The sequence below is a fragment of the Cnephaeus nilssonii genome (genome assembly GCF_951640355.1).
Source record: "Cnephaeus nilssonii genome assembly, chromosome: 6".
Lineage (NCBI taxonomy): Eukaryota > Metazoa > Chordata > Mammalia > Chiroptera > Vespertilionidae > Cnephaeus > Cnephaeus nilssonii.
In genome coordinates, this window is record NC_137077.1 from 80,900,012 (window position 1) to 80,914,449 (window position 14,438).

At 41.0% G+C, this 14,438-nt stretch overlaps 1 protein-coding gene across 1 annotated transcript in view; it reads left to right on the forward strand.

The window, feature by feature from the left end:
* The window catches only part of TMTC3 (transmembrane O-mannosyltransferase targeting cadherins 3), a 73,064-nt gene that overhangs the window by 14,376 nt on the left and 44,250 nt on the right, over positions 1-14,438 (forward strand). The window contains exons 3-5 of the mRNA XM_079775643.1: positions 7,082-7,300; positions 9,155-9,254; positions 14,033-14,148. Of these exons, the coding sequence (XP_079631769.1) occupies positions 7,082-7,300; positions 9,155-9,254; positions 14,033-14,148 (435 nt within the window). The remainder of the gene's footprint in view (positions 1-7,081; positions 7,301-9,154; positions 9,255-14,032; positions 14,149-14,438) is intronic.

The window sequence follows — 14,438 nt, forward strand, 5'->3', positions numbered from 1 at the left end:
GTACCCTGACTGGGAATCGAACTGAGACCTCCTGGTTCATGGGTCACAGATCAACCACTGAGCCACACTAGCCAGGCCCTATTTCTTTCTTATGAGCATTGTCATCATAGCAATTAATGGATTTTTTTATCCCAAAATTTTATGAGACATAGCATGTTTGTAAAAAAATGGATAGGAAGTTGAAGATGTGGTTATCTTTTTTAAAGCATTACTTGTTTCTTTCCTTGGTTGTGTACCTTAGCTTAGTCTTTTAAAAAATAATGTATGTGTAAGAAAAGCAAATGTGTTAGCAAAACAGTAGATATAATAGAAGTCTGTTTCTTGCTCACTGGCTTTCTTTTTTCTCTCGTGAATGAGGCAAAAGAGATGACTACTTGTGATATATTTATTTAAATACACATGTAACTTTAATATAAATTAGACCTTAAGTGAAAAAATAGTAAGTACACATATATATTGCCAATTTTTCTGCAGAAAATAAAGGTGATTTATTAAAAACATTAAATATCATCTCTCTTATCTAATAGGTTTTTATTTTATTTTATGTTGAGAACCCCAAAGCTCAGTTCATTCTTATGAGGGTAATTTTACTTTGCCAGAAATTTGGTTTTGAAGGTCAGTGTTAAGTTGGGATTAAACCCTTGTCAGTTTGGGATTATATAGATTGGATTCTAATTTTATTATGCAATAGCTGTGTGAAATAGGTGGGAATACAGCTTTTAGATGGCAAATCAGTTTCCTAATACTCTATACCTTGAGGATAAGTAAATGAATTGCTATATCTACACTACCTGGCACATAGTTGTTAAAACATAATATATAACATTTTGTTACAGTTATAGTTTGTCAGTCATTATTCATGACGTATCCCACATTTCTACATTTGGAAGCTTCACAAGCATAGAGATGGATAGACTCTTTCCTTTCTCTCATCACAAGCACATAATAAGTATTTTTTCTTATTAAACTAGAGGCCTGGTGCACGAAATACGTGCACGGGAGGGGTGTCCCTCAGCCCGACCTGCACCCTCTCCAGTCTGGGACCCCTTGGGGGATGTCTGGCTGCCGGTTTAGGCCTGATCTCACAGGGATCGGGTCTAAACCGGCAGTCAGACATCCCTCTCACAATCTGGGACCACTGGCTCCTAACTGCTTGCCTGCCTGCCTGCCTGATTACCCCTAACTGCTTCTGCCTGCCAGCCTGATTGCCCCCTAACCGCTCCCCTGCCAGCCTGATCTCCCACAACAGCCCTCCCCCGCTGGCCCAATAGCCCACAACTGCCCTCCCCTGCCAGCCAGATCGCCCACAACTGCCCTCCTCTGGCCTCCTCTGCTGGCCCAATAACCCACAACTGCCCTCCCCTGCCGTGAACCACCTCCTCTGCGGGGACCTACCTCCTCCGCACCGCACAGAGCCGCAGAACCCCGAGGCCTCACCATGCGGAGCAGCCGCTGGACCCCACCTCTGCTGTGCACGTGGCCATCTTGTGGTGGCCATTTTCTGACGACATTGCATGCAAGGGCCACCTAGGCTTTTATTAGTATAGATAAGAAGACTCTAGCCCCGAACGAGTGGCTCAATTGGTTGGAGTGTCATCCCACACACTAAAAAGGCTGTGGGTTCAATTCCCCATCAGGACATATGCCTAGGTTTTGGGTTCAATCCCCAGTCAGGATATATATAGGAGGCAAACCATAAATGTTTCTCTCTTATATCATTTCTGCCTCTGCATCTCCCTTCCTCTCCCTCTAAAAATCAATAAAAACATATTCTCTAGTAAGGACTAAAAGACAATCCTATCTAATAATAGAGTAGTATGCATATTAACCGTACCTCCGCGACAAAATGGCGGCCACCATAGCCACAAGATGGCGGCGGTCGCTCAGCCCCGCTGGAGTCCCCCAGTCCCAGGGAGGGCTGCCGCTGAGAGCCGGGCAGCCCGGGTGTCCGGCTGGGAGGTGCCGGGGACCCCATGCCGCCATCCCCTCCCAGAAGCAGCCCCCGGTGTCAGGCTGGGAGGCGACTGTCCCCCACGCCGCCATCGCCTCCCAGAGGCAGCCCGGGGTGTCTGTTTGGGAGGCGCCCGTGACCCCACGCCGCCATCCCCTCCCAGAGGCAGCCCGGGGTGTCCAGCTGGGAGGCGCCCGTGACCCCACGCCGCCATCCCCTCCCAGAGGCAGCCCGGGGTGTCCAGCTGGGAGGCGCCCGTGACCCCACGCCGCCAACCCCTCCCAGAGGCAGCCCCAGGTGTCTGGATGGGAGGCGCCCTCAACCCCACGCTGCCATCCCCTCCCAGAGGCAGCACGGGGTGTCTGGATGGGAGGCGCCTGCGACCCCATGCCGCCAACCCCTCCCAGAGGCAGCCCTAGGTGTCTGGCTGGGAGGCACCCGCGCCCCCAGGGAGTGAGTCAAGTACTGATGATTCTACCAAAGGAAAAGTTTAGAGAAAAAGAGGATAGAAAAGGAATAGAAGGAGAAAAGTAAGAAAGGACAAAAGATGAAACATCAAGAAAAAGAAAGAGAAGAAAAAAAGGAAGAAACAACCACAGGATATCACCTTTCCAAGTCTCATGAAATTCCTGTTTAAGGAGTTTATTTTATGACTCTTTTAGTTTGGGTTTACATTTTTACTGTTTTGTCAAGACCACAGCAGGTACACTGTCCAATATGGTTTTTTTAAAATAAATTTTATTGATTTTTTACAGAGAGGAAGGGAAAAGGATAGAGGCTAGAAACATCTATGAGAGAGAAACATCGATCAGCTGCCTCCTGCAGTATGTGCCCCCAACCAAGGTACATGCCCTTGACCGGAATCGAACCCAGGACCCTGAGTCTGCAGGCCGACACTCCATCCACTGAGCCAAACCAGTTAGAGCTGTCCAATATGTTAAAGAAAAAACCCTATCTAATAAAGAGAGAATATGCAGGGGAGGGCATTTGGGGGTGACCGGGCTGTCAGGGGAGAACACTTGGAGATGATCTGGCTGGCAGGGGAGCAGTTAGGCGTCAATCAGGCTGGCAGGGGAGTGGTTAGGGCAGTGATGGCGAACCTATGACACGCGTGTCAGCACTGACACGCGTAGCCATTTCTGATGACACGCGGCAGCATGCCGAGGATGAAACATTTGCTGCTCCTGAGGATGAAACATTTGCGACTAGAGTCTTGGAGTTAGTTTTTTCCTCAAAGTGACACACTACCCGAGTTATGCTCAGTTTTTTGGCGAAGTTTGACACACCAAGCTCAAAAGGTTGCCCATCACTGGGTTAGGGGGTGATCAGGCTGGCAGGCAGAAGTGGTTAGGGGCAATCAGGCAGGCAGGCGAGCAGTTGGGAGCCAGCAGTCCCGGATTGTGAAAGGGATGTCTGACTGCCTCTTTAGGCCTGATCCCTGTCGGGCCTAAAGAGGCAGTCAGACATCCCCTGAGGGGTCCCAGATTGGAGACTGTGCAGGTTGGGCTGAGGGACACCCTCCCCCAGTGCACGAATTTCGTGCACCGGGCCTCTAGTCCTATATAATAAAAAACTAATATGCAAATCGACCGAATGGCGGACCGACCAGTTGCTATGATGTGCACTGACCACCAGGGGGCAGACACTCAATACAGGAGCTGCCCCCTGGTGGTCAGTGCGCTCCCACAGGGGGAGTGCCACTCGGCCAGAAGCTGGGCTCACTGCTGGTGAGCGCAGCGGTGGTTGCGGGAGCCTCTCCCACCTCCAAGGCAGCGCTAAGGATGTCTGACTGATGGCTTAGGCCTCAGGGCTCCCGGACTGTGAAAGGGCGCAGGCCGGCCTGAGGGACCAACCCCCCCACCCCCTGAGTGCACGAATCTCGTGCACCGGGCCTCTAGTAATAAAATAAGCAGATTCTATTTTCTTGCAACCTTGCTATTCTTACCTAATTCTAGCCTTAAAAAAATAAGTCTTTTGTTAAGAAGGGAAAGTTTGTCCTGTTATAACATACATTATTTTCTGGACAGTTTATTTTCCCTTGACCTCATCATTTAATTCCCAGAGACCCTTAGAAGTAGGTGTCCATTTGCCTATCTTATGGCAGTGTCTTTTGTGATTTAATCATGACATTGAGATTTTTAACCTGAAAGGTTAGATCAGTGGTCAGCAAACTGTGGCTTGCGAGTCACATGCGACTCTTTGGCCCCTTGAGTGTGGCTCTTCCACAAAATACCACGTGCAGGCGCGCACGTACAGTGCGATTGAAACTTCGTGGCCCATGCGCAGAAGTCAGTTTTCTCCCTGGGCTGGTCTATTTTGAAGAAGTGGTTCTAACACCGAGCCACACTCAAGGGGCCAAAGAGCCAGATGTGGCTCATGAGCCGCGGTTTGCCGACCACTGATGATCAGACTAAAGGGCTCACGGAAGTTATCATACCATGGTATTAATGCTATATTTTATGATTTTCTCAGCTTTGCAGATGAAAATTTGATTTTGTGTGGAGCACCTATAAGAGAATACCCTAAGAAATAATAAACCCAGAATGTTCAAACAAATTAGAATAACAATTTATAGTGAAGAGTGTTGCTTCCTCTTATTTTCTGATAGACATGTTCTCTCCCTATAGGGAAATGTGCCACTAGGGAAAAATTATTCTAAGTAGTATTTAGTTGTCATAAGGTTTCTTGAGGAACCTGGAATTAGCACTTTGAAAGACTTAATGATTGATGTTATCAAGTAATGGTAGCCTGGAAGCTTGCACAGGTACAACCTTTATAATGATATTTGTACCAGTGTAGATCTTAAAGACACATTCTCCTCAGCTACATGAATACTACCACATTAGGGAATCGTTAGACTCCTCTGGTGCTATCATTGTTTAGATTAATCTCTTTAGTAAGCCCTTTTTTTTTTTAATATGTAATACCCTGTTTATTGATGTTTTCTTGTATTGCAACCCTTGCTGCACAGAGAATCTGCCTGGATCACTTTAAAAATACTTATTACCAAGGATCTACCCAAAGCCATTAATTACAGTTATCACAGAGTGGGATGCTGGCATCAGTATTTTTTGTCCTGTTTTGTTTGTGTGTTTGCTTTCTTGTTTTTGTGGAATTTGGGAGGGAGGGGGAGCAAGAAGGGGCTGTGTAAGTTATCCAGGTGATGGGTGCAGCCATGGCTGAGAACCACTGAGCTGTAAAGCCACACTCTTCTGTCAGGTACCTGTGCTAAGGTAACTTCTGCAGGTATCCTTTCTCACTTTGTTTTGCCATCCATATATGTAGTTACATTAACAGCTTATTTTTTCATTATATTTGCTCTTATGTTTCTATTGCCAACTAATACCATGAGTAATTTTTTCTTTAATATACGTGAATATAATAACGATCAGAATTATCTTGTTTATAATGAAACTAGCTGTTTTACTAGATTTTCAGAGCAAATTTGATATATAAGCTGATGATTATAACAGTGGAGTCTTATTAAATAGATTAATGAAATATGTGAATAATTAGTTATATTAACAGCTAATCTGTTTTTAGTTGTTATTACCTATGGCATATATACATCTAAAAGACCTAAAAAGCAGTTATGTATACTGCAATTAAAATACCTATTCCCTGCCCCTTTCTTGCTTCATCCTTTCAACTGCAAATATGTTCCAATGGAGCCACAGTAACATTTCAGGCACTCACAATGTTTCTAGAACCTTTTTCTGCTTTCTGGTACAAATTATGTCAGTTCGATATATTGCCTTAAAATAAAAGATGTATGCCTGAGCTGAAATAAAAAGGATGTATAATTATTAGCCTAGCAGGAAAAAACATTCTAGGTAGAAATCACTCATGGTGTGTGTAGTCAATACAAATAGAGATATTAAAATGTTCCTAGTTCAAAATGGGCAGTGTTTGTTGCTTGTGCTTCCGTATGTTCTCTAGTAGGTATGAACAGGCTGAAGTCTGTACCTACGCACCAAACTATGTAAGGGGTAGGAGAGCAAAGATGCTAAGTGTGCATTCCCTTATATAAAATTACAAGAAATAACTAAGATAAATATTTTATATAGTTTTCATCTTTGTGTTTTATTCTTAAACCTGATTTGATTTTGTCTTAGAGCAAAAATATTTCTGGTTAAATGTGACTTCTCGTTTATAAAGAAATTTAGTACTTCATATAAAATTGGATGTATTGCTGTTGGAGACTGCCATAGCAAAGGTGTCTATTCTCTTATTATAAGACTAGAGGCCCGGTGCACGAAATTCGTGCATGGGGCAAGGGGTTGTCCCTCAGCCCAGCCTGTACCCTCTCCAATCTGGGACCCCTCAAGGGATGTCCGGCTGCCCGTTTAGGCCCGATCCTACTGGGATCGGGCCTAAACGGGCAGCCGGACATCCCTCTCACAATCCAGGACTGCTGGCTCCCAACTGCTCGCCTGCCTGCCTTCCTGATTGCCCCTAACAGCTTCTGCCTGCCAGCCTGATCACCCCTAACCACTCCCCTGCCAGCCTGATTGATGCCTAACTGCTCCCCTGCAAGCCTAATTACCCCTAACTGCCCTTCCTTGCAGGCCTGATCACCCCTAACTGCCCTCCCCTGCATGCCTGCCCCCCCCCCAACTGCTCTCCCCTGCAGGCCTGGGTCCCCCCCCCCAACTGTCCTTCCCTGCAGGCCCAGTCACCCCCAACTTCCCTCCTCTGCCAGCCTAGTCACCCCTAACTGCCCTCCCCTGCAGGCTTGATCGCCCCCAACTGCCCTCCCTTGCAGGCCTGGTCCCTCCCAACTGCCCTCCCCTGCTGGCCATCTTGTGGCAGCCATCTTGTGTCCACATGGGGGCAAACATCTTTGACCACATGGGGGCAGCTATATTGTGTGTTGGAGTGATGGTCAGTTTGCATATTATTTTTTTATTAGATAGGAAGGTTTTTCTCTTGCATTACTCTCTGTGTAGTATTTTGAGATTTTCGGTGTAATATAACTTAGGTTTATACATTATGGACAATGGGGGAAGAAAAAGGAACATCTGTAATACTTTGAACAATAAAGATTTTTTTTAAGTAAATGCAATGATTATTTTATATACCCTAAAGAACCAAGGTACTTAGTAATCAGTGATTGTTTTTTCCTTTTAGGAGAGAAGTCACAAGTCTTACCGTCCCTTAACAGTATTGACATTTCGCCTAAATTATCTGTTTAGTGAACTGAAACCGATGTCATATCATCTCCTAAATATGATTTTACATGCTGTGGTCACTATAATATTTCTTAAAGTCTGCAAACTTTTTCTGGACAGCAGAAGTAGTATGATTGCTTCTTTACTCTTTGCAGTACACCCAATACACACAGAAGCAGTAAGTATACTGTAAATTAATATTTCATTATTTTTTATAAAGTCTACACCAGTGATGGGCAGCCTTTTGAGCTTGGTGTGTCAAACTTCGCCAAAAAACATAACTCGGGTAGTGTGTCACTTTGAGGAAAAAACATTATTTCGTAAATGTTTCATCCTCAGGAGCAGCAAATGTTTCATCCTCGGCATGCGGCCGCCTCAGCGGCCGCGTGTATCAGAAATGGCTACACGTGTCAGTGCTGACACGCGTGTCATAGGTTCGCCATCACTGGTCTACACAGTAATTATATGGTATATATTTTTAAGAATAATATTTAACCATGAATTTATTGTAGACTCTTAAATTACTGCATAAGTCTTAACTCCCCACTGCACAGAATCTAACTTTGTACTACATAAAATTTTAAAATTTAAAGCAGTTTTTGAAACATAAACATTTATTCAAAAACTTAAGATCTAATCATTGAGTTTTAATAATGTAATATGTAAATGAATACACTTATTTGCTAAATATTTTATGAATATAAATATTTTTTAAATTTGGTATCATTTTCAAAGGACAGAAAATAATAAGGCAAATTTGAATAAGGGATGAAAATATATTAAAATATATGCAAATGTGTACAGACATCCTAACAAGTGATGAAAGTCCGTAGTTTCAAATTGTTTGTTGCCATATATTTCAAAATTGTGGGCTGTTCTTGTGTCTCCCACTATCTTGAACTTTTTGGAGTCTAGCAGTTTTTCATACATTTATAAAAATCATAGGTTGTTTTAAATTTTAGAGTGAGTTCAGAATATTTTAAAGGGAGAGGCTTGGTGTTTTATATTTAAATTTTTAGAATTTAAAAGGACTTTAAAGTTGATTATCTTTTTTAAACTTTAATTTGCTGACTTATTGTGAGATATCACTCATTGAATTTATACTTTTTTTTTTTAGAATGCTTGTATTTTAAAAAAATATTTAAGAAGTACATAAATGTTACCATTGAGGGAAGCTGGATAAAGGGTACATGGGACTTCTAACTACTATTTTTGTAACTTTCTGTGTTTATAATTACTTCAAAATATCTATATATATAAAAGGCTAATATGTTAAGTGTCCTCTGACTGGTAACTATGACGTGCACTGACCACCAGGGGGCAGATGCTCAATGCAGAAGCTGCCAAGCTGCAGTTACTTGGCAGCAGCAGTTCTTGGGTGATGCACCCCGAAACCAAAGAGGAGGGAGCCCAGTTCCTCGCAGGGCTGTGGTAATTCCACCTTCAGCCATGGGTTATGTTGTTGCTGGGGCACTGTCGGCCCTAAATCTGGTTTACTGGACACTTGCGTTTGTGTTCCACACCCTGTATGACAAAAACTTTGCAGAGTGCCCTCTCACACTCTGGGATCCCTTGGGAGATGTTGGAGAGCCAGTTTCGGCCTGATCCCCGCAGGCCAGGCTGAGGGACTCCACTTGCCAGAGGGACTCCACTCACTCCGCAGATGCCCTTGAAGCCAAGGTGCCAGCCCAGGTGTGGCTAGCTGGGGAGGGACCCAGGGAGGTTGGCTCCAGGGCGTGTCTGGCCTGTCTCACCCAGTCCCGCCCTACCAGCCACCTTCTAATTTCCTTGCACGAATCTGTGCACTGGGTCACTAGTTACTGATAAAAGGACTTTGGAATCACTGATTGATTTATTTTTATGGAAGATACACAAATTCACCACATGAGGGCACTCAAAGAATGTCTAAATAAAATTTTTACTTGAAAAGTTGTGGCATTTTAGTTTCTCCTTAGAGTGCTGTTGCTGTTATGTACAGTTAAGTTTTCAAGATGCTCTTCATTAATATGACCCCCCCCCCTTCCCTTTATAGGTAACGGGTGTTGTAGGAAGAGCAGAACTTTTGTCATCTATCTTTTTTCTAGCTGCGTTTTTGTCATATACCAAATCTAAAGGACCGAATAATTCCATAGGTAAATAAATGTCTTAACATTCTATTTTTTTCTATAGTTATAAAACTTGATCAGGTAATTTTTATCTACTTTAGTGCTGCTTATAAAACATATACTACACTTGGGGCTTATCATTATATATTATTCTACTTTAGCATTATGGATATATGAAAGTATGCAACATTGTTAATATTAAAGTTTCTTGCATGTAGTTTATATTTTCTCATGACTAACAGATTCTATGTGATCTAATTTTTAAAAAATTATTCTAGGATGTAGGAGTTTTTGGATTATTTTTAGTTCTGTCTGCTGTTTCCTATAAATGATATAAATATGTACCAATATTTCAGTTGTCTTTCTGTAAATAAATAAACACCTCTGAAGACTGTAAATTATATTATTAGGCAAAGTTAAAAGCCTATTAGAGTGTAACTTTTATTATATGTTGATCATAGTTCAGCTGTTTATTGAGTCCTTACCATGTTGCATACCCCTGGAAAATGCTTTGTATGCAGTAGCTCATTAGTGCTGATAATGCCTGGCATTGTCAGAAAACAAGTTCCAAGCAATAAAAATGACTTTTTACAAGTGCGGTCACAGTGGCATGAAAGGGTCCTTAATTACAGGATATTGAGGAGAAGGAAGCAGGGTAACAGCTGGTCAAGGTACATAATGTCCTTAATCTGTATTTGATTGTTCTTAAAGTTTAAAGCTGAGGTTTTTGTCCTGCATTCCTAGAGAATTTTCTCACTATAGACCCAAGGTACCTATGATAAGAAGCCTAATTTTGTCTGTATAGAAACTAAAACTAAGGTTCAGGAAATAAGTGACTTAGTAGAACAGCTTTAGTGTCTTCTCAGATTTGTATAAATGAGTTTGCCTCTGCTGCTATGCACAATACCTTCTTAAAACAGTTTGAGTGACAGCATAGCGTAGAGATTAAGAGCATGGACTCCAGAGTCTTGTTTCACTTTCCAGATCCAACATTTACTACCTCCGTTTACTTTGAGTAAATTACTTAACCTCTCTGTGCTTTAGTTTCTTTATCTATAAAGTGTAAATAATAACCTTTCTTACCTGTTGTGAGCGTTAGATTGATGTCGGGCAGCATCTGAGGAGGCCAAGGGAGGCCTCAACCCAATACCAAGGTCCAGGATCTTACCTCGGCCCAAGAAAGGATTTGAGTGTGATAGGAAGATTTAGCAAAGCACAGTAGGTTTATTAAAGTGATAGTACCCACTCAAGTGAGAGTTGGGCAACCTCAGAGAACAAGATGCCCCAATGGGGTCTGTGTGGAAGGTTTTTATTAAATGAGGGCAAGGTGGGCATAGGGTGGCTTGGTTTCTGGCACTGGTGGGGTGCCTGCCGAAGTGGCTCATCTTCATCCCTCTTCTCCAGGTAGCAATTTCTTTTTTGGTCCTCCTAAAAATGTCATAGCAATTCAGGGGGTAAGGGGTGAAGGCTCCAAAACCATAATGCAGATTTATTATAAAGATATCATAATGGCCCTATTGGTCACCTTTAGGTCAATAGGCTGCCAAATTTGGGTAAGACCAGTTTTGTCTTAATTACAGGATATTGAGGAGAGGGAAGCAAGGTAACAGGTGGTCAGTGAAGATTACATCTATGATATTCCAACCAAGATGGAAAAGGGGAGGGGCAGAGCTTGAGGCCTCTGTTCCCTGTCCTAACTTTCCCTGCCTCAAGATAAGTTAAACGTGTAAGGCATTTGGAGAAGTACATGGCTCAGAGTAAGCAGTGTACCTGTTTTCCCTATTGGCCTTCCATGCAGTCAGAAGTAGTTCAGTAACTAATAAAGAATTTCCTAAGTAAAGCATGAACAATAAACTTAGAAAATACTGTGGCCTACAAGACCATAATCAGGATCCTGCCTACCTCTTTAACCCTATTTCCCTGCTGTTTTGCCCTGCCTAGCTTCACTATCGCCAAATAGACCTTTCTCATCCTCACATAGGTGAAGCACCTGTGTATACTTACTATTATTCCCTCTTTTTTGAATTTCTGTCCCTTAGATCTTCACATAGTTGTCTTATTTATATTTTTCTTTATATCATCAGGCCTCAACTCAGCTGTGTTTCCCTCTTAAAGGAAACCTTTCCTATTCTAACTAAAATAACCTTTCACTTTCAGTCACACCTCCTTTGTTTCTCAAATATCTCCCATCTTGAACAGTTCGATCTCAACCAGCAAATGTTTCATGCTATACCTGTATGGATTCAGGCAACAAAGGAGAGAATGCACGAGTATCAATTTACCGCTATTAACATCTCAGGATATTGTGCTGTGAATATTTTCTTTTTCTATATTTTTTTGCTTTTGTTGCTACTTACTATAAAATTTTCATTTTTTACTGTACATTTCATTTCCTTTTAAGTTATAATATCCTTTTTGTTTTTTAAGTGTTTACTTATAGATTAAGCAGTACATTAGACAACTATGGTGTATAAGAAGGTTAAAATGGAATTGTTTGGGGATTTGGATCAGATTAATTCAATTTACATGATTTCTGATGGGAAAAAATGCTTTGATTTTTGAACAGTATTCCAGAACGAATTAAGTTTGAGAACCAAGGTTCCACTGTATTATATTTTGTATTCCTCATAATTTTACTTGGTTCTTTTTAATGATTTCCTATCCTTCATAACCCCTGTATCTTCCCTTGTTTCCTTTAGAATTTCCTATTTTAAATTCTTGGCCTATCTTTTCAAGTAATTCTGATGTAGTAGTATATGTTATTATGTTTGCTATCTCTCTTTTATGACTGTTGTATCCTCCAGATATCTACTTATTTTGGCTTGTGAGCTCAAGCCACATGATGTCCTAAAGTTGTTGATCACTTTCTCCTTATTCTGTTAAGAAGAAAGGGTCACTCTTTCCATCCTGTCATTCATTAAAACCCAGGGTGAGAGCTTCAGGTTCCCCAGGGCCACTGTTGCTCTCTATTGTTGTTACCATTCTACCAAATGCCTCCTTGTTCTCTTAAAAAGAATCAGCATTGAGAATAGGCCAGTCTACCCTTCTGCATTTAGATGGGAGATGTGTGTAAGTGACTTCCTAGGGGTGGTTGGTCAACTTATACCTTTTAATATAAAATCTACCCTTTAACCCAGCAAGACTTCTGAAATGCTCTGATTTAATCGGGGGGATGCCCACAACCTGCAGATTTCTACAGTAAAGGAGCACAGAAGGATCTACCCAATACAGTCAGGATTGGCTACAGCAGAAGTTAATAAAGGTGTTTTTTTCCTCTTATGCTTTAGATTCAGTCCCTGATAGCACCCCATAGATATGTTAGGGAGAACCTTCAGTCCCCAGGAGTTAGCCAGGAGTTAGTTTTTTTAGGGTTGTTTGTTTTGTTTTTGCTTTCAAATAGCTTAGAAATCTTAGTTCCTCTCACTTAATTTTTTTTCTAGGGTTGATTTTTGCAGAAGAGGCCAACAAGTCAACAGGTTATGCTAGTTCATCACTTGACCAAAACAAAAAATCAAATCGTCTTGCTTTCTATCCCTTTATCCAGCACTACTCATAAGGGTCATTGCTAACCTGAAAATACATATTTTGCATTTTTCTTTTACCCCTTTATTGCTTGTTCTCTCACAGTAAAATATAACATTCATTAAGGTAGATATCTTTATCTCATTTTCTATCTCCATTTCCTAGAGTGGTTCCTGGTACACAGTAGGTATTCAGTATATACAGGTATTTATTGAGGAAATGGTCAAGTGAATAAATGTACTGTATAGTTTTAATATGTTTTTTATTGACTTTAGAGAGAGAAGGAGAAACATCAATGATAAGAGAAACATCAACATTGATCCGCGGCCTCTTGCACGCCCCCTGTTGGGGATTGAGTCCACAACCCTAGTATGTGCCCTGACCAGAATTGAACCAGTGCCTTGGTGCCTGGGTCAATGCTCAATCATTGAGTCACACTGGCTGGGCTAAATATATTGTATTTTAAAATCTAATGGATAAGATGCTAAAACCTGCTTGGACCTCTCTCTGTCCTTTTAAACCCTGTGATACTTCTTACTCCACGTTACATAATTTTACATGTGAGACTACAGAGTTTAGTAAGAATGGTACTCTACCTTTCCTAGTAGTTTTTAGTTTCAGATTTTTAGTAAATGAAGTATATTTATATCTGTGGGTTAATTTTAGGTATTATATTTATATCTGTGGGTTAATTTTAGGTATTTGTCTTTATTTCAAATTGATCATTAATCATGACACTCAAGCTTGTAAGTTTCTCTTCTCCAAATTGGCCACCCTACATTTGTTTTAAAAGTTAGTATTTAACTGGTTTGGCTCAGTGGATAGACTGTCGGCCTGTGGACTAAAGAGTCCCAGGTTTGACTCTGGTCAAGGGCATGTACCTTGGTTGCGGGCACATACCCAGTAGTGGGTGTGCAGGAGGCAGCTGGTCGATGTTTCTCTCTCATCAATGTTTCTAACTCGCTATCCCTCTCCCTCCTCTCTGTAAAAAAATCAATAAAATATATTTTTTAAAAAGTTAGTATTTGGTTAGATAATCTTTATCTCCACAAAAACATTTTAGTTTAAATTATATAACTTGATGTTTTTAATATTCAAAGAATAAATTACTTATACATTTTAAAATATAAAGTGTAAGTCATTGGGAAATAGCACAAATGTGAATGTAGAATCACAAGTAAAGTTTTTCAATGATGTCTAATAGTTGTCTAACTTAAAATATCCTTTCGTACTATTATAAAAAATTTTTTGTCGTTTTATTTTGTTCTGTTCTTAAATTGCAGTGTGGACTCCAATTGCATTGACAGTGTTTTTAGTGGCTGTTGCAACATTGTGTAAAGAACAAGGAATAACAGTTGTGGGAATTTGCTGTGTGTATGAAGTATTTATTGCTCAGGGGGTAAGGATAAATATGAATTTTCTTGATGCTCTCTTTTATCCTATTTGGATCTGATTATAATAAACTTATTTTCTAAATGTATCATTATGTAAATCAATCTGTTGACCAATAATAATAATACCAAAATTTTTCAAGAAACAAGCATGTTTTCCCTCACACCACTGAAAATTACTTAACATTTTAACACCTTCAGCTTTTTAAAGGCTGCTTTTTAAGTTTAAATAATGGAATTGTTAGGCAATTTGGAATACTTTACAATGTAATTAATTATTAGATAAGATTATTGGGCT